Below are 25878 nucleotides of genomic sequence, written 5' to 3'. Positions count from 1 at the left end.
TGGGACCACACTCCCCCAGGAGGTGGCCCACCCGGAAGGCAGATTCCGGCTCCTCAGGGAAACATGTCTCTCCATCAGCTCGTGTCCATCTGATAAACAGACTACTTCTTCAGGACTGAGCAACCACATAAGAAAAATAACTTTGTTATTGGACATATATAATCTTATCAAAAGTATGTCATAGCATCACATCCATAACGGAATACTAGCTCAACTGTTATATGGACCTGTTATAAAGAACGAACATAGCTACTGAAGTATATGACTAGCCACTGGAAATAAAAACAGAGTCACGACACACATGGAATTCCCCAGGGTGGTTGCTCTGGGGATCTCATAAAGAACGCTGAGGCCCCTGGGGGATGTGTAAAAGGGTCTTCTTTCTATGATATCCCTAAAGCAGTAATATTTGTTGCAGGAGCACGTGAAGTCCAAGGTTTTATGTGTTAACAATTACGGCCATGTTTGTGTTTTTTCCTCAAATGGAAGATTATTTTTTGATTTGTTGTGAAACATACATGCTGATGGTGCCAGGACAAATTTCATCCATTTCCTGAACTCATTATTAATAACTTTATGCTTTTTTTTTGCGGTACGCGGGCCTCTCACTCTTGTGGCCTCTCCTGTCGCGGAGCACAGGCTCCGGACGCGCAGGCTCGGCGGCCATGGCTCACGGCCCCAGCCGCTCCACGGCATGTGGGATCTTCCTGGACCGGGGCACGAACCCGTGTCCCCTGCATCGGCAGGCGGACTCTCAACCACTGTGCCACCAGGGAAGCCCCTATTAATAACTTTAGATGGCTCTGTTCTTCTAGTTGTTTGGCCTGGATTCCTGCAAATGAATTTCCTTTTCAGGAAAGGTCATCTGAAAGATGTTAAGGTGATACTGCTGCTCTGTGACAGGCTGGAGTGGGGAGAGGGCGAGGGACACTTGAAGTATGAGGAGGGATTTGCTATCACCCCAAGGAGATGCCTGGTGCCTAGTCACGAAGAAGATCCTCCCCCTGCACGCCTGGCAGCAGGCCTCACGAGGCCGACAGTAGTATGAACCCTAGAAAGGGAGCATGGCCAGAACCAGGGGGCCCTTCACCTGGCATCTGGTGGAGTAACAAAGCCCCGACCCCTGGATGCCAATGTGCATTTGTTATTTACCTGTTTGGCTAGGAACACACCTGCCTGAGTTTATACGGTAGATATGACTTTAGTTGACCAATTCATTCTGTGGCAGGTGTTAGAATTAATACAGGAGAGACAAGACAGCATTCCCTGTGTATCCCCATAGGCGTTGGCACCATAAAGCTTACAATTTCTCCCTGTGGAATTGGAAAGGGAGGAGGATTTTCTTACACTAAAATGTATCCCCTCCTTGCACTATTTTGAACTGGAGAGTTTTATGCCCATCGCTTTCCGAAACAGAAGCAATCTATGAAGTCCTATTCTAAGTTCTAGTTATCAGGGTGCAAAAAATTGAAGTCAGCATTTCTGGGAAAGAATTGAGGAGTGTACAAAGACCTTTCTTCCCCATGACACATGAAGTGGATTACCAAAAGTCGCAAATTTTATGCCCCCTACCCCCAAAAGCCTTTTCCATTAGGTTCTAAGCGGAAGTCCTGTTTAGACAGTGAAGCTTTGGTTTTCCACCCATAGCTAAAAGACACATTAGGAATAACAATGCCTTATTATGTCTTATCTTTGAAAAATATAATTTGGGCATACAGAGTACATATTTAGTCCTATGGTAGCAGTCCAAGTTTTGAAAATCTGAGGATAAATAATTATTGTATAAGTTGACCTGATCCAGCAGATTGAGATGATAAAATACAGGTTACTGTGTGTTTTGTTAGAAAATCTTATCCAGAATCGTCTCACAAATCCCAGATATTACCACCTTCCATTCATTCTGTTAATATATTACCCTAGCCTCTGGCTAAACACGCAATTTCGTTGCATTTTATGAGTACTCAACAACAGAGAAGAAAATTCTATTTCTACATACAGTTCATGGTTAAAAAGGTAATTAAATTCTTCATTAAAAAAAATCAAAGATGAACCTCATCATTTCTCATAAAGCCTGTGCATGATTTTTTTTTTTTTTTTTTTTTAGCATTCATCCATCCACACACTTTAAATACCGCGTCCCACAAGCAGGCAAACGTTAAATATATATACCAGATGGGAATCAACATCTGCTCAGTTCATCTCTGCGAACCCGTGGCTGGCGAGTGCTTCTGCTGTGAAGATTAGATTCTGGAGAGGCTGAGGGGGGGCAGGAAAGATCCTAGAAAAGAAGCACTGAGGATGCGTTCGCTTTCAGCTGTAACACTTTGGTGGACAGTCACCGGGGACTTTGCGTGAGTAAGAAACAGCGGAGTCAAGTGTTGGTGAAAAACTCAGCCACTGGCTGGCTGACTGGAGCCCTGTGTCTCTAACAGGATGGGGACGAGAGAAGGAAGGCTGGTGTCACTTGAGATTTGCAAACACAAGCCCTTCCTATCGTTCTGAAGAAAGATTGAAAAGTGGCAATATAAACACCCACGGTGGTTGTCTTTAAACAAGCTCTCCCAGGAGAGTGAAATGATGTAGGCTAACAGGAGATGGAGAAAGAAAATTAAACACAAACCGCCCAGAAAGTCATGGGGATACTGCAGGGTGGGAAATGGGAACATGAGCAAAGAGAAGTTGTAACAGCGGTCCTTTGTGAAGCTTAATATAAGTGCAAAGGTCTCCTGAACAGGTCGATGAAACGTCATTCTGGGTGTCAAACGACAAAGCCACAAAGTGAACCTGAAGGAGCCTGTAAGCTGCCCATTAAAACCAAGAGGTTCCCCAACAATATTACAAAGTGGCAGATGTTCCTGCCCCTCCCTTGAGCACTCGTGCTCCTGTGGTTCCAGAGAGAAAAGCCTTTTCCGGAATGTGTGTCCTCTGGGACCCAGAAGTGTAAGAGCGAACACTGACTCCAGGAGAGGTTTGGGAATATACTTTGCCAGCTGCTTCCTGTGTTTGCCGAGGAGAGGGAATCAAGAAGACCTGCAAGAACTGCAACTAGGACTAAATTATGGAAAATTAAGGAAAAACCGGGAGGAAGTTTTTAGCAAACGAGGAAAACTGTTGTTTTGCCCCTCCCGCATCCAAGAGATCTTTCAATCATGTGTTAGTCTCAACACGCTGGCAAGCTTGGCTGGCCCCTGACAAGTGCTTCTAATTCCCACAGACAGCACATTTACCTGCCTCTGTGACACAGCAGGTCCCCTGCCCAAGGTTCTTCTGCCCCATGGCCAACAACCCGAGCAGGCAGCCTCTTCCAGCCTGAGCACCACCGTACACCGATTCAACCTGGATCACAGCCTAATGGCACCTGGCGGGCACCCGGTCACAGCCAGGGAATTCGGCACCTCTCCCTGAGGGTCAGTTACCTTTGTTTAACAAATAATCTATGGTTTACTAAGCAAGCTCACTCAATCGATCAGATAGCTTTAAAACGTCCTGGCCAACCCGGAGCCCGCTGTTCTAATGTGAACCAGGGCACTGCATTCACTTACTTTTTGTCTTGAAAATGGAATTTACTCCTACAGCGACAGTAATTTTCTTCTTCAAATAGGATAGTTATAGATAAGCGTGGTAGGAACCCTTAACTGTCACATCTTGAGTGTCAGTATGTGGCAGTTTAAAGGACAGTCAATATGGGACTGTAATTTTTCTCCATCTTTTCTAATCTCCACTCCTTCTCTCCTTTCCTTAATCAAAGTTAGGAAACAAGGTTGGATAAGAGGACAGAATATTTTAAATCCGTTAGATTGACAAGGAAAAAGAATTATCCACCAAGATAAATATACATTGTCATCTCTCCCTTTTCACTGAAAATTTTGATTTAATTTGACTTAATTTGATTTAATTCATTTAATTTGATTTAACTTTGACACTGAGGTGTAATAGTCTATTTTGGACACGTATCTATTATTTTTAATAAGTAAACTCACATTTTCTTAGAACTCGCCTTGTCATTCCCCACTTTTTGATAGTCTGCCAAATTTTAAGACACTGTGAGAGTACCTGATTCAGAAATCAGAAGTCCCTGGGAAATAAGGAAGTCAAAGGAAAGTTCCATGCAGATTCTCCAGGGGAAGCAAGTAAATCAATCATTTCCTCCCTCTTGTCTTTAGTATGTCTAGCCTGAAAATAGTGTTTGGGATAAGAGAAGTACGGAGAAGCAAGGAAAAGAGTTTAAAAAAAAGAAAAAAAGAACGTATCTTTTCTAGGTCTCCAGTGGTGTTCTGTTCTGTTCTCTGGATGATTTCACTGCAGGCGAACACTGCTCTTCCTTTGGCGTGAAGATGTCGGCGTGTGCTAAGGATAGAAGTCTCTGTGGGTTCCCAAGTCTCTTGTCTCAGTTCTTTTGGGGTTGTCATCTCCAGAGCCGAAGTCCATGGTCTCTGGAGAGCTGGAAAGTTCCTGAGGTAACGGGAACTCCTCTGCTGAAGAGTCAGTCCGGTGCCCGAACACCTTTTCCTGCAGCTCGGTGATGTCGTTGCGGATGTCCGCCAGCATGAGCAACAGGAAGTCGAAAGAACCAGGGGGTCCCTGCGCAGGAGAGAGGTGTCAAAGCTAGGCCACCACACACCCAACCCCTGGCCGACTGATGGCTTCCGTGGGCTCCGGGGTCTGCTGTCCTGCTGCTGGCTGGCAACTACTGAAGTCAACTCTGTGTCGCAAAGGGACGAAACATAAGGACTACAACAGCCTGGGGGATTCTGCCTTCTATTCCTTCAGCTCCCGGATGAGCTATGGTGACACGCTGACCTCTCGTAGCTCTAGGCTCTATCAAATCCGGTAAAATGACAGAATATGAGAATAACCCTCCTAGGTTACTTTCCAAAGAACCCTGGAAGACACTTACGAAGGCAGAGTAGTGGTTAAGAGGCTGGGGTTCTGTTGTGTTTGAACCTCAGCTCTGCCACTTACTAGCCGTGTTGCCCTGGGCAAGTTACTTAATTGATTTGGGTTTCTGTTTCCCATCCATAAAACGGGGATAATAATAGTCCTAACTCTGTAGGGTTTCATAAGTGAGGGCTTAATGAGTTAATGCATGTACAGGGCATGTAGCATAACACATTTTTAAATGTTATCTTTTTAAAAATGAAATTATTAAAATGTCTATAAGGATGGTTGACTATAACTGCAATTTTTTTAAAAAATAAATTTATTTATTTATTTTTATTTTTGGCTGTGTTGGGTCTTTGTTGCCGCGTGTGGGCTTTTCTGTAGTTGTGGCGAGCGGGGGCTACACTTTGTTGCGGTGCGCGGGCTTCTCATTGCGGTGGCTTCTCTTGTTGCGGAGCATGGACTCTAGGTGCGTGGGCTTCAGTAGTTGCGGCACGTGGGCTCAGTAGTTGTGGCTCACGGGCTCTAGAGTGCAGGCTCAGTAGTTGTGGCACCCGGGCTTAGTTGCTCCGCGGCATGTGGGATCTTCCTGGACCAGGGCTCGAACCCGTGTCCCCTGCATTGGCAGGCGGATTCTTAACCACTGCGCCACCAGGGAAGCCCTATAACTGTAATTTAAACGAAGTTCAGTATACGGTAAAGGCGTCCATTCCTCATTGACCAGGAAAGGTCCAAACGAAGGCTTCCTAATTCTTCTACTGACTGAACACCTTTTGTCATTATAAACTATTTACTAAGCCTTGATTTCTATGAAGTGCTATGTGGAACATGGGAAAATAATGTGTGAACATGAGTGTTCTGGGCTTCAATCTTTTTTTTTTTTTTTTTTTGGCGGTACGCGGGCCTCTCACTGTTGTGGCCTCTCCCGTTGTGGAGCACAGGCTCCGGACGCACAGCCTCAGCGGCCATGGCTCACGGGTCCAGCCGCTCCGTGGCATGTGGGATCTTCCCGGACCGGGGCACGAACCCGTGTCCCCTGCATCGGCAGGCGGACTCTCAACCACTGCGTCACCAGGGAAGCCCTGGACTTCAACCTTTATCAGCCTCTGCAACCCCTGCTTTGAAGCCACCACCTCAGCAAGCAGCAGGACAGCAGCTTACGTAACTCTGCAAAGCACTCAGTGCTGTACGGAGAGCATTCTGACATCAGTGGATGATCACCTGAGGTGTGGCAGTTCAGATGCCACCTGCATTGCACAGATTAGGGGATGGACACCCAGAGATGGATGCTAAGTGACATGGCCGTGATCAGAGAGCTAACAGGTGGAAGAGTGGAGATGGCATCTCAGACCTCCTACCTCTAAGGTCAAGGATCTTTGTCTTTCTTCAGAAGTGACACTGACTTCTTCACAAGCAATGGGGTTGCTTGAATCATCTGTGCTTTTGGATACGATTAATTTTCACTTTTAATCTCCCAGACACTATACGTCCAATCCAGCTAATTTTGTCTCAATGGTCCTGAGTAGCTGAGCACGTCTGAGCTTTCTGGAGGGGACGGTCATCCAACCTGCTAGGGTTCTAGTGGTGGCTGAATTCTTAAACGTTCAGAGTTATGACTTAACCCCGTAGATTTCTTTTCTAGCTCCTTCAGATGTTGTAAGACATACCTGGAAACAGACTCACGACATACTGGGGTTTTGAATCTTAAGAGAAGACATTCCAAGTAGAGATTAGCTATGATAATAGAAACAACAATAGGAAATGAATTTTCAAAAGTAAACCCCAACCAGCTGCTAAAGGCTTCTGTGATTCTTCTTCTAACCACGGAGTTCTCTGTGGGCAAGTTGAGCGACAGCTGGAAGGGGCTGGCTGTTGCTCATAAGACCAACTTACAGGCTCATCAGAGCTGCAGCCCTGAGCACACTGCACTGGGGAAGCAGGACAGGTGGTGCTACTTACTGGAGACCCTCTGGGGCCAGGTGCTCCTCTTTCCCCCTAAGAACAGAAGGGTCAGGGTTAGCTTTCTGGACAACACGGATGCCACCACCCCAGTCTCTATTTAGGTACCCCACCACTACCATCTGCCTGCACGAAACAGAAAATACCTCCTACGGGAAACAAACGTTAAGCTTGAAGCTCCACACGTGGGATCGCTGGTTTGAACCGAGCTGCTTTGAGTCAAGTGCCTCTCATTTTGATTTCCCCCGAGGCCATACATTTTCCAACCAGATCTGACAGCAGGAAAGCTGCTATTTCCAGGCAGTGTGTGGAATAACTTAGAAGCCTCCAAAGTAACTCACACTGACTTCTGTATGAGGCAAGTGGCAGGCAGCCCTCAGAGTGGAACCACCCACTTGCACAGAATGGGACTTCTCCTGTTCTTGACTTAAACACCACAAAGAAATGGGAACACACACAAAACAGCCCCACAAGTAACACTGGCTAACGAGAAAAACCCGCGCTACCATGACAGCAAGGAGGCTTGTTTAACATTTATAGGGTGATTTTTCTTAGAAGCGGTTTTGGTGGTTGTTTTTGTTATTACGGTTTTTCCGTATTTTAAGAAAATGGCTTTTTAGATTCTCCTCCCAGCTTTGGGGACAAAAGGTGTATCTGTGTCTCAACTTCGCCACATGCAAAATGGGGACAACAAACTGTGCTTGAGTTTTATGTGATGCCTGCCCAGTAGGTGGAAACTGAGAAACCTAAGGCTTGTAAGGACCCCTCAGAAGACTTACCTTAGAACCATCTCTTCCTGGGGCACCTGGTGGGCCCTACAAGACAAAGGGACCTAGTTTAACAGAAGGAACACGCCTTCCCCAACTACACATGGGAGCTCTGATGAAATACTGACCACGGGGCCCCTCCGGCCTTGCTTAATGTGGGACAGATCAGGAGACGGTCCCATGGGTCCCATCGAGCCCCGCGGGCCGGGCTGCCCGGGGGGGCCTGGAATACCCGGGAAGCCTGGGCTCCCCTTTGGTCCTGGTGAGCCTGCAATCAAAGAACACCTCATTAGTCCACAGCCCGCGAGAAGGGCAAGGCTGACTGACGAGAGAGTCCAGGAGCCCCATTCAGCCACTTCTCTTCCCTCTCCGACCTTTGCCTTCTGACCTCTCCACTGAGATGTCCCACAGGCAGTCTGAACTTAACACGGCCAGAAATTGACCTCCCTATCCTTTTAAAAAATGTTTATTGAAATACAGCTGGTTTACAATGTTGTGTTAGTTTCAGGTGTACAGCGAAGTGACTCAGACTTCCCCATTCTTTTCACGGACCTCCAGTCCCCCAGCCACTCAAGCCAGAAACCTGAGAGTCTTCCTACAGATCTCCCTGTTTCCACAAGCTCCTTATCCAATCAGTGACCAGTTCTGTGCATTTCACTTCTTTAACGGCTCACAGCGATCTGCTCCTCTGCACCCCCCATCACCGCAGGGCGGTGGTTAATGCAGCTGGGGAGTCTGAGCGTCCAGGTTTCAGCAGCAGGGGGACCTGCCTCTAAATCTTGGACAAGCTGCTTGACCTCTTTGAACCTTAGTTCCTCATCCTGTAAAGCAGGGCTAATACAAATCTACCTTACAGAGCAGTTCCGAGCATTGAATGAGACTTTAGATACACACACACACCACTCGGTGTAGCACCTCACACACTGAGGCACTAAAATAAAATCTATGTTAGCCCTTCCTTTTTTCTTTTTAAAAAAAACATTTTCTAGAATCAATGATTTTTTTTTAAATAAATTTATATATTTATTTTTGCTGTGTTGGGTCTTCGTTTCTGTGCGAGGGCTTTCTCCAGTTGTGGCAAGCGGGGGCCACTCTTCACTGCGGTGCGCGGGCCCCTCACTGTCGCAGCCTCTCTTGTTGCGGAGCACAGGCTCCGGACGCGCAGGCTCGGCGGCCATGGCTCACGGGCCCAGCCGCTCCGCGGCATGTGGGATCTTCCCGGACCGGGGCACGAACCCGTGTCCCCTGCATCGGCAGGGGGACTCTCAACCACGGCGCCACAAGGGAAGCCCTCCTTTTTAAAAAAAAAAAAAAAAATCTTTATTTTTTATTTTTGGCCGCGTCGGTCTTTGTTGCTGCACGCCAGCTTCCCCAAGTTGTGGTGAGCATGGCCTACTCTTCATTGTAGCCCTTCCTTTCATTTGCTTCAACTCTCGCCTCAGAGCGAGTCCCTCTGTTTCCCATCAGTCTTGTTCACCCCTCACCTGTTCTTCACACCTCTATATGAATATTATTTCTGAGCAAGTCTTACTGTGTAACTTTCCTACTTTCAACCGTTTGGGGCAAAAGCCTCAAGCCACTGACCTGGGGCAGCAAATCTCCTGCAGGACCCAGGGGGATGGCTATTACTATAAGAGGAGGGGCAGCAAACTCTCCGGCTCAAGATCTGCCACGGATACAAGCCAGAGTTGGGCTGCCACAGGTGGGGAGAAGACCTTACCCTAAAGCCTGGATGCCCAGCTCATGCTTAGTGCTGCAGCTGGACCAGGAGAACTGAAAAATCCTTGAGCTCCACAGCCCCACCTCGTGGTAGTAAGTCACAGCAGTCTCCCACTGGAGAACAGCAAGAACGTGGAGAGAGGAGCTCAGAGTGGCACAGCTCTGCAGGGGCTGCTGAAAGCTGAGAACCACTGAGAAACACCCACCGGCACCCTAGGCCCCCACTAAACATAGAGTAACAGCATCCTGCCATCGGAGGAATTTGAAAACTTGAAGACTTGAAGACTGTGGAACACTAGAGGTAGAGACAGTGAGAACACACCCAAACCTGGCTCAGTTATTCATTAGACTGACCCAATTCTTCTTGCCAGCAGCCTGTATACCCATCTCCAGGAGTAATTACTTTGTCCCCCAGTCTCTACTGGTCCTCTCCGAATGGTATCTGGCATTCAGTCGAAAATTTTGAGGCACAGTATAAAAAACCAAACAAAAACCAGCCCCCTCCCCGATTAAACAGCCCCCATTCAAGAGACACAGCAATCAACAGAATCAGACTTAGAGGCGACCCAGATGTTAGGGTTATCATTCAGGGACTTTAAAATCACAGCGTATGCTAAAGGTGCTAGAGGAATAGACAGCTTGCCTGAACAGATGAGGGAATTTCAGGTCTCTTTTTGCTTTTGTCATCTGTGCTTTTGGCATCATATCCAAGAAATCACTAGCAAATCTAATGTCATGAAAGTTTTTGCCTGTTTTCTCCTAGGAGTTTTACAGTTTCAGGTCTTACATTTAGGTCTTTAATCCATTTTGTATACGGTGTAAAGCAAGAGTCTAACTTCATTCTTTCGCATGGGGGAGGATCTTGTGTTTTAACCCATTTTAGCCTGTCAACTTTATGAGGGCATGGGTTATATCTTAATCGTCAGCACACGCTCAGAGAGGCCCAGGTACAGAGAAGGCTGCTTAGTAAATGTGTCATGTCAAACGACTGCAATGAAGAGGCTGGGCTGACTGCTGTGCTATAATTATTCCTCAGCGATGCATTCCTTAGTGCTATAATGATTCCTGTCTTTCAAACGCACACAGTAATGACTTCTTGATCGTACGCGGCTCCTACAATCGGCAGAGCACAGTGATAGGATGGAATGGCTTTCAGGCACCAGAAAACAAAACAAAACAAAGACTTCAAACTTATCATGTGTGGGGACGTCTTTTCTAGCTCACAAAATAATTGAGCCAACATAAAACGCAGTCAATGTTCGATCCAAGTATGTCTCTCACCCCCTATTCTCAATGCTGGTTCCAGGTACATCCTGAAAGAGTTCATCTGGGAAGGGAACCAGATCCCTCTTATAACTCTGAATATAAATATAATATTTTTATTATATATTATATTATATAAAATATTATAATATTTTATATAATATATATTATATATAATATATAATTTATAATAATATATATAAAATATAATATATATATTATATATAATACAATATATTATATTATATAAAATATAAATATTTTACCTCTGATAGCACAAGGACAGGCCAGAGGTAATATCGCACCTTCATTTACACAGTCAATGAACTTCAGAGATCGCTATGTCAAGTGCCTTTAAAGTGTGGGGCTTAGATGTACAAACGTCAGCACCTTATAAAGGAAGAGCGGGAAGCACAGAACAGCAGTCACTCCCTCAACACCAAAGCCAAAGGGTTCCAGCCTAGTAGAGCTTCCTGTATTGGGGGCCCAGGCTGTGATTCATCACAGACTCCAGGACTGGAATTTTAGTTAAGGGTAAGAGAAATCTTATTATCTCTCTAGTTGCCCTAACACATCTCACACGATGTGTGAGGGCATCACACACGATGAGGCTAGAAGTAAGGAGGGAGAAGGAATAAGGATTGGAGGAGAAAGCAAGGGCATAGCCCCCTGCCAAAGCCAGTCCTCAATCACTCCCTGCTCCAGCAAGGACCCTGGACAGCTCAAACCATGCTAGAAACCAGACGGCAGAACTGGAAAGGAAAGCTAGCGAGTCATTCGTTAAGTGAGAGAGTGGCAGGGACTTATATACACTACCAAATGTAAAATAGATCGCTAGTGGGAAGCAGCCGCATAGCACAGGGAGATCAGCTGGGTGCTTTGTGACCGCCTAGAGGGGTGGGATAGGGAGGGTGGGAGGGAGACGCAAGAGAGAGGGGATATATGGGGATATATGTATATGTATAGCTGAGGCACTTTGTTATAAAGCAGAAACTAACACACCATTGGAAAGCAATTATACGCCAATAAAGATGTTAAAAAAAAAAAAAAGAAGAAAGAAGCCAATGGCTCCCCTGTTCCTACTTTGTCCTTGTTGAAGTGACAGGTAGGCTGGCCTGGGGGGATGAACTTCCTCCAGGGAAGCAGAGCGAGAACATTCTCTTAAAGAAGGATGGAGAACACTGCAAACAATCAGTTTGTAAGGAGAGACCTAAGTCTACTTAGAAGCAGCAAGAGGCTGCCTGTGTGTGGCATCTGCTGGAGAAAACTCAACCATGACCCAGAGGCCAAAAGAGTGAACGAGAGGAGAAACCAAAGTCCTGGACCAGTTCTTGGTCTCTGTACAGACTGAGACCCAGGCCACCTGGGTTTTGATGGAAACCAGGAGATGAAGATATAAGTGGAGAAGAAAACATATAGTTTGGGAAGCATTCTGAGCCTTTGTTTTTGCTGACCTTCCAGGCTAAAATCTGCCCGTGTCCTCTGTGCTTGGACCAATCCTACCTCTCGTGTTCTTCCAGGTCCAACTCAAACCCCAAGTCCCCTGACCACTGCAGGCTACAGTGATCTCTCTCTTCCTTAAGCTTCCACAGCAGGAAGTACCTGCATACTTTACTTGGGGGCAGGCAGGTACTGTTTTATTCTATTTGCTTTCACTTTATGTGTCTTGTCATCCTCGTTAGAATGTCAGGAGGTCATTCACAACACCTAGCACACTGCTAGGCGATGAACATGAGGGATAAGACATCCATGTCTTAGAGTCATTTGTTAACACTAATATAAAAAGTATTGATGTATCTATGGAGGGACTCCTAATAAAACAGAAAACACCCTGTTGTTATTTTTTAAAGTTCTCATTGCGTATTGCCTGACGGAATGATAGGAAATTTGGGATTTTCTTCAGAGTAACAAGGGTGAATCTCCAAAACAGTACGCGGAGGAAGCCAGACAGAAGGAATAGATTCCTTTCTATGAAGTTGTAGAACGGACAGAACTGCAGCAATACAAAGCAGGTCAGTGACTGCCTAGAGCTGAGGATGTACATTGCCAAGGGCACAAGGGAACTTTCTGGGATGGTGGAAATGTTCTACCCCTTGACGTAGACCAGTTATAGGGTGGTGGTTAGGAAGTGCTTGATATAGGGTGTATGCATCTGTCAAAACTCGTCCAACTGTATCTTAAGTGTGTACAGTTTATTGTATAGAATTGTATCTCAATGAGATTGACTTTTAAAGGAAAACAGAGAGATAAATATCAATGTAAGTGTGTTCACAAATAACAGGGGAAGGAGGAGACAGGATTGGGGAAGAGTGGCAGTGAGGCTGGCCATAAGGTGTTAGCACCGGGCGATGAGCCCACAGGAGTTCATTACGCCATCCTACGTTCATATATGTTAGTGTTAAAAATAGTTTTCATTTTGTTTCTCTGTAACTTAAGATGATCTTTATGAATCTTGTCCAAACCCAGGACAATGACTTTTTTCTCCCTGATTACTATTGGTTAGAAGGGTTTCTCAGGCTTGACCCAATTCCCCGAGGCCCTCTTGGCACACGGGCATGGAACTCCCTGGACCCCGGCTTCTGCTCCCATCCATGGGAGCTAAAAAAACTCTGTCGCACCCCCCCCCCCCCACAACTAAACGTGAGCTCTCGGCAGGCCCTGGCTGGTGAGCCTATCGCCCTTTTATGCTATTTGCTTTCACTCTATGCTTTTATGCCCTTCTTTATACTCACCCGGGGGGCCCTGGCCCCCAGGCAGGCCAGGAGGTCCTGGAATGTAGGCATTTGAGGCCAGCACCTTGTCACCAGTGATGTACTTGCCCAGGTCCGCAGCGCTGTTGGGTAGCAGGGCAATCTGCAAAGAGAAGAGGAACCTGGGTCAGGAAGCACCGACGGCCCCACTGCCAGGGAATGCCCTGCGCCTGTGTGGTCTGCAGAGGCCACAGAGGCTTTTCTTGTGCATACGCCTCTATCCGAGCCAGTCAGAGTGCAGACGGACGGTAGAGATCCTCCTTATAAACCCGGAGGCCTTCCAGTCAAAACAACTTGTACAAGATCACTCCCCCGGCTGCTTAGTGGGTGAACCTGGATCAGTTCCAGCCTGCCTAGATATCATTAGACTCATCATCTTCATAATTAATACAATCCACCTGTTCCAGACTTTTATTAAGAACTCATGTCTCAAACATTTGAGAAACTACTATGTGCCAGGCCCTGTGCTTCGTTCTAAGGTGACAACAGTGAACAAGACATGGTCCCGGCTCTTACAGATCTCCGCCTTGAGAGCCAGGATGGAAGATATGACTTACAGGTCACGTGTATGCTCAGGTGTTTGGGAAACAGTGGCTGTGATGGTTTTAAAATATGTCCACAGATTTTTGGACACTCCTCCCTTTAAAAGGTGGAGGCTAATTTTCTGCCCTCTGAGTGTGGGTTGTGCTTGGGGACTTGCTTCTAATGAATAGAAAGTGACGAAAGTGACGGTGTGTAATTTCTGAGATAAAGTCATAAAAGGCACCGTGGCTCCCTGCCTCTCTCTCTCTCTCTCTCTGATTTCAGGAGCTCATTCTAGGGGAAGCCAGAGGGACCACACACGTGAATGACCTTTGCATTCCTTGAGGTCAGGAATCAGTGAGACCCTTGGTAAGAACTGCACGCTCTTAATGTCCATTTCCTCACTGATAACGCCCACCGTTAAGACGTGAGGATTACACAGGTAGTGTGTATCAGGTGCCCAGCACAGGACCTGAAATGTACTAAGTGCTTGATAAATGGTAGTTCTAGTCTCTTCCTTCCAGGAAGCTGATTCAGGGGTGTGAAATCCAGTGGCGACTGCGTTTTTGAGGCTCAGAGCTACCCCCAGAGGTTTCACTCGGGATCCTGGAGTCCCACAGAAACCAAGTATCACTGCGATTTTCTGAAGCAAGTTGCATTTGTCACCCACATCCTCCTGGACGAGGCCCTGCTTGGGGACCCTCTGGCCAGAGGGCAATGCAAGTTACGAGAAGGTCCGTGGATATCTCATCCTTGCCCGTGGAGCGCTCCGAGGCTCTACACCCATCTTCGGATCTGAGCTGCGGACAGAGTTTCCTACCACCTGTTAGTGATCAGAGGTGGCCAACTGCCACTGTGACAGAGTTGTGCTCTGTGGGTTCAGCATCAGCACAGAGTGCTAAATTAGAAATTGTGCAAGTTCTCCCTCTGAGGCTTATGTCAACTCCAAATTACTACAGCTTTTGGTGATAAGAAATACAGAATTGAATGTTGATTTGAAAAACCGTGGAGTTGGGGACTTCCCTGGTGGTGCAGTGTTTAAGAATCCGCCTGCCAATCAATGCAGGGGACACGGGTTTGATCCCTGGTCCGGGAAGATCCCACATGCCACAGAGTAACTAAGCCTGTGTGCCACAACTACTGAGCCGGCATGCTGCAACTGCTGAAGCCCATGTGCCTAGAGCCTGTGCTCCGCAACAAGAGAAGCCACCGCAATGAGAAGCCTGTGCACCGCAACGAAGAGTAGAACCCCGCTCGCTGCAACTAGAGAACGTCCACGCGCAGCAACGAAGACCCAATGCAGCCAAAAATAAATAAATAAAAATGAAGTGAAAAATTAAAAAAAGAAAGAAAAACCCTGGAGTTTTCTTTACTTTCCTACTTCACGGGCAAGTCAGCATTTCTCACCTCTCCTTTTCTTCCCCACGGACTTCCTCCTGCCCCAGGGAGACTAGACAGTCCCAGTTGAGTTCAACCACGCCACACGAATAACCCCTGGGGTCTCAGGGCACCTGGGTTGATAGTAACAGAGCAGGGAGGTGGAGTAAAAGATGATCGTGAGATCTTGAACCCCCCCCCAAGCCTAGGCCCGAGGAATTTATGGGGAAACTACAAAATCTACCTACTGAACTGCAGCTAAGAGACCAGTGTGTGAATGGCACTGGGAGGCTTGGGAAAGTTCTGCTGTCCAGATGACCTTCTCTGGCTTCATAAAGTCCTCGGCCTTCTGCACTGGTGTCTGTTTCTGAGCATGGAGGTTTGGGAATGATTAGCATGACTATTTTGAAACATGACTCTAGAGGACATCCCTGCCCCAAGATCCCCTTCTCCTGCTGGGTGGCTGCTGGGTTTGGGGCCATCTTGAGCCAGATGTAGAAGCGATGATTTTTCTTAGTTACAGAGACAGATGTTCTCACTAACAGAAGAAATCCAGTATGAACAAAAAGCGAACATCACAATAATACGTGGTCTGTATGTTGGCAAACGACTTGTACCTGCTGCATCTGACGGAGAACAAATTCTTCCAGCTCTCTGCAAGGTGACTGCCCAAGTCCTGTATCCCATTAGCCCCTTAATGAAGTGCTTGCAATGTTTCTAAAAGGTGAAACCGTGGGAAACCACGAGAGGGTTCTGGTGGCATCCCTGCAGCCTGGCATACAGAAGGGGCGGGGCCACGAGGCCTGAGGTGTTGCCCTGCTCCTCCTGTCCACCCCCCTCGCTCGCCTGCAGAGCACACGTCAGGCTCTCCTGGGTCAAGGCCTTTTCCCTGCTTCAGCTGCCCTAGGTGGCCTATTTGAGCCTAGGATGCTCCTCTGCCTGGAAATTCCTCCAGTTTTTTTTTTTTTCCTTTTCTTGGAGTTCTTACTGAAATCCATTCAGTTCACGGTGCAAGGATGCTCAGAGGGCAGGAAGCTCAAAGAAGCACCGACACCCTCTTCCGAAGGGTCCCTCAGTGCTTTTGGAGCCCCTTAGCTAGTATGAAAATCCTCGGGTAAGGACAGCCATGCAGGTCCATGAGCTAGAAGATTCCTGACCATCCAGTGTGTTCCAGATAAACAGTCTTCTTCTGCGCTTTGAGAAGACCCAGTGTTCCCCGAAAGATGCAAGGAAACACACTCAATTCCCCTATGATCATCGTTTAGAATTCAGTAGGGAAAACGATAAGAATCACAACCTTGCGCAATCTGAAAGCCAGCTTTGCACAATTTCAGGTCAGGGTTCATGGTTCAGTGTCACTGCCAGGACCCAGCTACGTCCCAGGGGTTTATTTACAATGGTGCTGGCGTCACTGTGTCACAGCGAGAGGCCACTCCAATCTGTGACTGCATGCCTGGGTCCTGGGATGGAACGGGGGTGAACCCCTGAGTGAGGAGAATTTAGAAGCGAAACTACTCTAACTAGAGGACAGAGGGTCAACACTGGCCCTTGAAGGCTGGTTCAATTTTATTATCTGCTTCCAAGAGAAAAACTAAATTGTGAATTTTATCTGTGGGTTTTGGCATTAGGCAGATCTATGTTTAAATCTCAGCCCTGCCATGTTCTACCTGTGGGATCTATAGAACTGATTATCTCAACCATATAATGATGATCGTAATATCCACCTAAGAAGGGCTGCTGGGAGGATGAAAGTGACGATGTCCTGAACGTGCCTGGCCCAGCGCCCAGACTAGTAACCGCCAGCAGCCAGGACCGCGGACACAGTGCAAATGCTCTTCGGGGTGGGACGGGGTCAGGGGTTGAGGGGATGCTCCTGGCTCTGTTTCTAAATAGCGGGATGACTTTGGGTAAGTCCCTTCACCCTTCCAGGTTCTCACCTTCATGCTTATAAAACAAGAGGTTTGGGCCAGACGAGCAAGTCTTTGGATGTAAAATTCTGTAAGCAAGCTGGGAGGATGAGACCGGCACATGGAGGGACTTCAGAGATTAGTCCCCACCCACCCTGGGCCCTCTCCAGCTCTCTTCGCTGCCTTGTAAAAGTCAGGAGGTGACCCAGTAAACGCCGACCTCAGCTTCCTGGCTGACCTCCTGCTGGGTGATTACATCCCGCTTCCCGCCAGTTCCTCTGTGTGTCAGCAGGATGAGAGGAATGTAAAGGCACTGGCGTTTTAGAGGCGGCCCTCCAGAAATCCTGGCTTGACCGTCTACCCAAACACAGCAGATGACAGGCTTGAGGGGTGCAGGTGTTTGGGAAGAAGTCTGCGTGAAGAGTCTGCATTTCTCCTCGATTCCAGTCAATGGAATTATGAATATCATTATCTCGTATTAGCCTTCGTAATAAAAATACCTACCTCACGGGGCTGTTGGGACGAATCAGATGCTGCCTGTAAAGCACTTTATTAGGACGTATAATTCATGTTTATTAGTTACTCGGTACACATTTACAGAGCTCTTTCTAGGTGGCAGGGACTGTTCTAAGTCCTTTACAAATATTAACTCATTTGATCATCATGAAAACCCTACGTAGTATGTATCACTGTTATCCACTTTCTCTAGAACTGAGGCACAGAGAGGTTAAGTAACTTACCCAGGGTCACACAGCCAGGAAGTAATGGGGCTAGGACTTAAACTTAGCCAGTCTGGTTCTGGAATCTGTGGTCCTCACCACAACACCCAGCTGCCTCTCTTAATATTACTCATGATACTTGGCAAAGCAATCTACAGTTACTTTCATATAGAATAGTCTTCCCAGCCATCCTGAGAAGACCCATTTTACAGAGCAACTAGATCAAGGTAGCAGAGGAAACCATGAACCATTGAGAAGCCATCTATTTGCCCAGCACTAAAGGCAGCACTGAAGCGAACAAACGCAGCCGTCAGGTTGCACATCTGCTCACACTTCTGAAATCGCATTGACCTCTAACTTCTGAAGCCTCCGCTGCCTGCCCCACTCCACTCGGCCATTGTGTTAACTCTACTGTGGGCTTGGTTTCCCAGCTAAGACAGGAAGCTTATTTACGGCGGGCCTTTATTCTGTCCGTTCTCATCATTCGTCATCTCCCAGCCCATCACAGGCCAGAGCGGGTGCTCAACAAACACTCTCACTTCCTCAACTGCTCCGCAGCAGCGCTGCTCTCAGCTCAGATCACCCCCTGCTGCGGGAACACAGGGACCTGTTAAAAACTTGCTCCTTCCATTGTGCATATATACACCACATCTTCCTTACACATTCGTCTGTTGGTGGACACTTAGGTTGCTCCCACTGGCTATTGTGAATAGAGCTGCTGTGAACACTGGGGCGCGTGCATCTTTTCGAATCAGCATTTTTGTTTCCTTTGGATATATAAAAAAGAATGAAATTTTGCCGTTTGCAACAACATGGACGGACTTGGAAGGCATTATGCTAAGTGAAGTAAGTCAGAGAAAGACAAATGTGTTATCATTTGTATGTGAAATCTAAAACGTAAAACAAATGAATGAATATAATAAAATGGAGACAAACTCCTAGATACAGAGAACAAACTAGCGGTTAACACTGGGGAAAGGGAAGGGGGGAGGGACAGAATCGGGGCAGGGGATTAAGACGTACAAACTACTATGTATAAAATAAGTAAGCTGCAAGGAAATATTGCACAGCACAGGGAATACAGCCAATTTTTCATAATAATTTAAAATGCAGTATAAACTATAAAAATATTGAATCACTAGGTTGAACACCTGAAACCAATATAACACTGTAAATCAACTATATTTCAATAAAAAAGTCATACCTGAAAAAAAAATTTCTTCATACCAGTAAAAAATAAAAAAATATATAAATTAATTAAAAACTGGCTCCTTGGGACTTCTCTGGTGGCGCAGTGGTTAAGAATCCGCCTGCCAATTCAGGGGGACATGGGTTCGATCCCTGGTCCTGGAAGATCCCAAATGCTGTGGAGCAACTAAGCCCGTGCGCCATAACTACAGAGCCTGTACTCTAGAGCTCGCGAGCCACAACTACGGGAGCCCGTGTGCCACAACTACTGAAGCCCGTGCGCCTATAGCCCGTGCTCTGCACCAAGAGAAGCCACTGCAATGAGAAGCCCGCGCACCGCAACGAAGAGTAGCCCCCGCTCGCCACAACTAGAGAAAGCCCACGCACAGCAACGAAGACCCAATGCAACGGAAAATAAATTTTAAAAATAAATAAATAAATTTATTAAAAAAAAAAAAACTGGCTCCTTAGCTCAGATTTTTCTTCAGTGTTCTGATGGGACAGAGACCCCTCTCTGCAAGTCAAATGACGGGTATTTTATCTATACCCCAAACTCTCTTTTTAGCCAAATCACCTGTTTGTTTTTTTCCTTCCCAAAACACAGAAGAAATTGTAGAGGTGAAGGCACTGGGATCTGCACATCATTTCAAAAAAACTTCTTCACTGGAAAATAAAGGCACAGAATCTGGAAACCCCACAAAACAAATCTATATCTTAGCAAATTATTGTAAGGCAAACACCCTTTTATTGAACACCTAAGTCAAAAATCAGAAATTTGTCAGGGACTTCCCTGGTGGTCCAGTGGTTAAGACTCTGCGCTTCCACTGCAGGGGGCGTAGGCTCGATCCCTGGTGGGGGAACTAAGATCCCACATGCAGTGCGGCCAAAAAAAAAAAAATCAGAACTTTGTCTACATGCTTTGACCCAATCACTTGCTTGACCCATCACATGCTTTCTCCCTCCCTCCCCGCAAAGTAACTACTATTCTGACTTTAATCACTTCCTGTGTTTTAAAAAAATAATTTATCAAACCCAACTGTGCAGGCCCAGACACTACGGTCTAGTCTTGCCCACTTGAAAAAACAATACGTCTTTTAAGCTGCTTTTAACCTGCAGGTCGCTGCTCCACTTTTCTTAGAATCTATCCACTGAAGAACACAGGGCATTGGCCCTGTAGAGTTTCACACGGTTGGGATTTTGCTGACTGTACACTCATGGTGTTGTTCAGCATGTCTGCATACCGTTTTATACTATGGGGCTGGCCACGGTCCAGGACACCCGGTAACCTACTTCTGAGCCAATGTTTATTTGGGCAGCTGTCCCATGTTCTTTTCTGAACAGAACAGATGGCATCAGCAGTAGTGAGAGGAAGTTAAAAATCAACGGACAAGCCCCACACCAGCACAGGAGCAGCAGTGAGGAGACCTAGGGTTTAGGGTCTGGCCTGCGTCTTGGGCTGACACGGCACCTCTCTGCCAATATCGGCATCACGGTGAGAATCAAATGGGGTCCTGGATATAAAACGGCTTTATCAACTGCAGAATGTGGCATGTTCTACTAGGCGCCTTTAAAAATGCGTTGTTTCTTGTGACGTTCCTTGAATGCCAGCTTTAGCTCAGACTTGACACAATGCACTTGTAGGAGAAATCGGTCTAAGGTGGATCAATTCCAGGCCAACCCCAGTGCAGGACAGTTACTGGAGTACTAACAAGTATTATTGGATCTGTGTGTAGCTCTGCCGCAAGGGCTTTAAGGGTAACATAAAATTTTCAACTTCTTCGTAACATTTCTTCTTTCATGGATTGTAAAACACTGCGGGGAGGTTAAGGGAAAGCCAGATGTTGAATTAGCAACTGAATTTCTCAACTAGTGAGACTTAGCGTCACTGACCCTAAAGAACATTCAGGCTGGAAGGAGCTTCCCCATAGCTCTTGGATTACTGACTCTCAGAGAAGAAAACGGAGGGTAGCCTTAGGCCTTGAGACTTCATCAGCTGCCTCCCCCAGGCCCGAATCCTCTGGCCCATGAAATGCAAACTTCTTCCACGAACGCTTTTTCAGACTCGCTCAGTAAATACTAATATCAATCCAAGTCCAACGTGAGGATATCTGTGTGGGATGTATTACTGATAACTCTGAATTTATACTGATATACTTGCAAGGTTTTCTGCCTGGTCTCTCTATTGGATCACAAGCTATTTGGAATCTGTACATCATACACATATATGCCTCTGCTAAAGTTGCTAGATCTTCACCACCAACGTACCAAAGGCCCGCAAAGCCATTTATCTTCTCAGCCTACTGACCTGCCTGTTCCACTGGAAGCTGTGGATCTCATTAGGGGCTGCCTGCATGTTTGTTGAACACGTGAAAAGCAATACTGTCTACTCTTACCCTGCTGCCCTTTACAATAACTAGATGTCAAAGTTAAACAGATTAGATACACCTCTTTGATGTACTAAGAGCCTTGAGGGGAAGCAATTAAACAAACAAACCAGCAAGTTTACGTTTTACAAGCGTAAGAGCAGTTTCTGAGTTGCCGACAGACTGGTGAATTCACGGACCTCAGGTATGATAAACACCATTGACCCGGGCACCGGACAGTTGCTTAAGCTTTCAGGGCACTAAGCGCATCCCAGGGGCATTACTCACGGCACAGCAATGTTACCAGAAATATGATGCTGTCAGGCATGCGTGGGAGCCTGACAAAGAGAGTCAGTCCTCACCCTGGGTGACACCGGGTATCTGAGCAGCTGCTTTCTGAGGTGTGTGGAGCCCAGAAAGCACAGGTCGTAACTTTTAAATGTGAAAAATAAAGCTGCTACAGAAATGCATCACCAGTGATGAACGTTTATAGAGAAGATGTTCTCTGTTGATAAAACGTCGGTAAATGATTCTACCGTATTCTATTTAGAACTGTGTAAGGGCCACGTGTCTGGATGTTCATTTCCCAAAAAGTCACACTAGTCGTTCCTCACCCTCTGCTTCACCACGTGCCCCTTACCTAGTGGTCTATTTTACTAGTCACCTGGTCAATCCCCTGCCTTCATTGTTCTGTTGAGCTATAGATAATGAGCTCCAAAGGTGGGTGGGCGAAGCGCCCCAGGCCAAACCTAGTTGGCAGCAAGCTCAGAGAATACCCAGTGAGGCTGTGGATGACATTTTCTTATTGTTTTCAGATGTTCCTCCACTTTGCCTCCACCAGGCCTTCCTTTCATCTTACGCGACCGTTTCTAACACGCCCGGCACGTACCTTCTGCTTCAGCTGCAGCACTGTCTGCTTCATCTGGTGAAACTCCTTGCACGTGGCACAGCAGGTGCCGGCTCTCACCGCGTTCTCCACCTTCTCATCGTGCCCTGAGAGAGAAGATGGGCTGGGGTCTGCCTGGGAGGCTGGGGGACATCCAGACCCAGGGAGACCGTGTCAAAAGGGCAGTTCCAGGCGGACTGGTTGATGCTGAAACGTGCGAGGGATGTGGGCTGGCAATTTTACAGTTCTTGGGTCGCTGACAGCATGCCCAGGGCAGCGGGGACACGGGGAGGGGCTCCCCCGCTACACTCTGGGTTCAGCTGTTTCCACTTAGGCATCCTAGCACCTTCCTCTTTCATTGTGAAAAAGTCAACAGTGGCCCTTTTACCATGAGGCAGGCTCTATCAACCTGACATGACTTACACTCCCCTCCAAGGGCCAACATTCACACGCCGTAAATTATCCCCCAAGCCCAGGCAATGGGACTCGGGTGCAGGGCTCACGAAGCTGGTTTTTATCACCTCTGATAATCCAGCTGTTCAAAGGGAGCACGGCCAGGCCAGGCAGGGTCACAGACCGGGGCTGGGCACTGACCTCCGAGGAGATGTAAAGCCAGATGGAAGATGCTCCAGGCACCTTGGACATGCCCATCCAGGGCCATAATGGGACAGGCACAGGGCAGGGTGCCAGTGCAACCTTGTGGCGCATCAGGAGCTCCGTGGGCTTTGTGTAAAATCATATTTCTCTAAGGAATAGGTGAGTTAAATGGTGACACGACCCAGTATCCACATAGCCCTCATCCTACTGGCACCTGAACAGGCCACATAAGCCTGTGCTGGGGACACTAGACACCTGAGGTCATTTGCTACAGAAGGGCAGGTGCAGACTCCCATAGGCCTTTGTAAAAGATGGTAGCTGTGCGATATGGGCCCAGAGGAAGTGACAGGGGGAAGGTGACAGTTTTGGTCAGGCTGGCGGCAGGACAGTCTGACACCCAGGCAAGTGTCAACTCTCCTACCTTTGAAGCCCTTTGGTGTTGGGCCAGGTGTCCTGTTGGTGTGACACGTATAACACTAGGATCTGGAAAGTAGCTAGGGACAGTCAAGTGACATGTCTCTCCAGGTCATTTCTTCTGCTTCTGGGCCCACGTGCTTTTTTTTGGACCGTGCCGCACGGCATGGGGGACTTTAGCTTGCCGACCAGGGGTCGAACCCACTGGACCGCCAGGTAAGTTCCAGGGCCCACGTGCTTTTCTTCTTCCCGTCCTCCCTTCTGGGAAGCCTTCTCTGCCGTCTCCACTTGTGGATTCCTATGAGCTACCAAGACCCAATTCACGGGTTGCCTGAGACCCCCCTGCCCATACACAGAGACAGCCCTGTCCTCTGCAGTCAGGCAGCCTTTACCACGCAGCCTACTCAGATGGTGGGGATCCCGGGCTTCCCTAGAGAGGAGCTTCTCGTGCATGTGCCACAGGGGGCGCTGCCCAGGAACTGGAGCTGCTTCTTGGTACCTCACACAGGGGATGTTCAGTTAGCGAAATGGAACATTACAGGGTGAACTGTGTCCCCCCCGCTCCCCAACCAAGTGCACGTGATGAAATCCTAACCCTTCAGTGCCTCAGAATGTGGCCTCATTTGGAAATAGGGGTCCTGCAGATGTAATTCGTTAAGTTGAAGTCATACTGCTGTAGGGTGGGCCCGTAATCCAATATGACCGATGTTCTTATAAAAAAGAGAAATCTGGACACAGCAGGGAGAAACCATGTAAAGATGCAGGCAGAGGTCAGGGTGAGGCAGCAGGAGCAAAGGAATGACAAAGAATTGTTGGCGAAACAGCAGGCGCTGGAGGAGAGGCCTGGAACGTTCTCCTTCACAGTCCTCGGAAGGCGGCAACCCCGCTGACACCTTGATCTCAGACACGTAGCCTCACACCTCTGTCCTTTAAGCCACCCAGATGGTGGCACGGTGGTTACGGCAGGCCTAGGGCACGGGTACATGGGAGGAGGAAGTGGGCATCGGGAGAGCCTCACGCTCAGGTGACCCCTCCTCATGCAGCCCCAGCTGCCTCTCCAAGGGGGTCTGTGCCTGCCTGGTGGTCTACACGGTGACCGGTATTTCTGCTCTTTGGGAGGTGAGGGCACCCAGGGGCAACCTGGCAGTCGAGATCTCAGACTCCTCCCCTGCAGCACGGGGTGGTGGTAGGGGGCCCACTGGCCCTAGCCCTCCCCGCAGCCGGTGGGAGGCCTGAGGCCTGGTGTGCGCACACGCTAGGAACACGCTTCTCAAGCCAGCAGGCTGAGGTGGGCGAAGCAGTGCTCTGTCTGGTTGCGTTGCCATAAGCAACACTGCGATCCCCGAATATACAGACTGTAGCTTAGGTTGTCAGCGTGTGATTGGGAAAAGCACTTGAACCTCCGGGAAAGAGGCTGCCTCTTTTTAAATCCTTCCATGTGTGTGTATAACCTAACAGGGGTGCCTTGTTGATCCCCATCTTCTAGGCTAATTCTGTCCCACCAGGAGCTTCCCCGCCTCCCTGGCCTCTGCCCACCTTGCACCACGCTCAACCAGAAGCCATGGGGGATTGTTTCCATTCACACCGTAGCTGTGTCACAATGAGCTGGGTTATGAGAAAGGTCTTCGCTTGGAGACGGTGAAATGCAATTTAAGGGCATGGCCTCCAGGGTCACAGTGCGAGGGGTGCGTATCCCAGCTCTGTCACTAACTAGCTCAGAGACCTCAGGCAAGTTATCTAACCTCTATAAGACCCAATTTCCTCAACCAAAACACTGGAACAGTAAAACCTAAGACACAGGGCTATTGCGATGATTATATGGGGGTGATGCCTGTGAAATCCTTGGCACAAGGTTGGGTTCTAGTAAATGGGAGAGGGTGCCTGGCAGTCTTCAGGCCCACCAAGCCCTTTGAATTCTCTTTGCCTGATAAAAGGATTCTTCAAGGATTCTGGGATTAACACAAACAACAGGATGAGGGAAAACTGAGGTTCCGTGACGTCCGGAAGTTATCAACTGCTGTGGGTTTAGAATTGAGGTTTCCTGAATCTGAGCCCAATACCTTTCCTACAAATCAGGCAATTTCCTTTAGGCTCTTTATCCCCATTTAATGTACCATTTACAACCCCACTTGCCTACGGAGCTTGAACACATCTGAGGAGAACAAGAGTTATTTAGATTGGTCTCCAACATAAGAGTGACACAAGGGAACTTCCATGCAAGAATACACTTGGTGGTAAAGGACTGAAGCTTTACCCAACTTTGGTTGTACTGATGATAGACAACGGTGGACTCCTGCATATGTAGATAACCCCAGCTCTAGGTTTGTTAGGTTTAAGGACAGCTGGGTGACATCCGTCTCTCCCAACCTAGCATTCTTTCATTCCATGCCATCTACTGGCCAGTATGTGCAATCCCATCTCATAACCCGCCTACCAATCTCAACCATCCCATCTCCCCACCCACTTATCTCTCTCATCCATGTATCTGTCCATCCACCCATTCATCTATCCATCCCTCTCTCCCTCTTAGCCATCATGGAGCATCTGCTATTCACCAGGCCCCATG

General features: G+C 47.7%; 1 protein-coding gene across 4 annotated transcripts in view; it reads right to left on the bottom strand.

Moving 5' to 3' along the window:
• Positions 1–586: 586 nt before the first annotated feature.
• Positions 587–25878, bottom strand: part of CCBE1 (collagen and calcium binding EGF domains 1) — a 233640-nt gene continuing 208348 nt past the window's right edge. For all 4 annotated transcript variants that reach the window (XM_082853623.1, XM_082853625.1, XM_082853624.1 and 1 more), the window contains 6 exons: positions 22305–22408; positions 13322–13442; positions 7736–7875; positions 7620–7655; positions 6841–6876; positions 587–4581 (listed from right to left, as the gene is read on the bottom strand). In XM_082853623.1, the coding sequence (XP_082709749.1) occupies positions 4348–4581; positions 6841–6876; positions 7620–7655; positions 7736–7875; positions 13322–13442; positions 22305–22408 (671 nt within the window). In that variant the 3' untranslated portion in view covers positions 587–4347. The remainder of the gene's footprint in view (positions 4582–6840; positions 6877–7619; positions 7656–7735; positions 7876–13321; positions 13443–22304; positions 22409–25878) is intronic.

This window comes from Leucopleurus acutus (genome assembly GCF_964270905.1).
Source record: "Leucopleurus acutus genome assembly, chromosome: 13".
Classification (NCBI taxonomy): Eukaryota; Metazoa; Chordata; class Mammalia; order Artiodactyla; family Delphinidae; genus Leucopleurus; species Leucopleurus acutus.
This window is presented reverse-complemented; position numbering and strand designations above follow the sequence as displayed.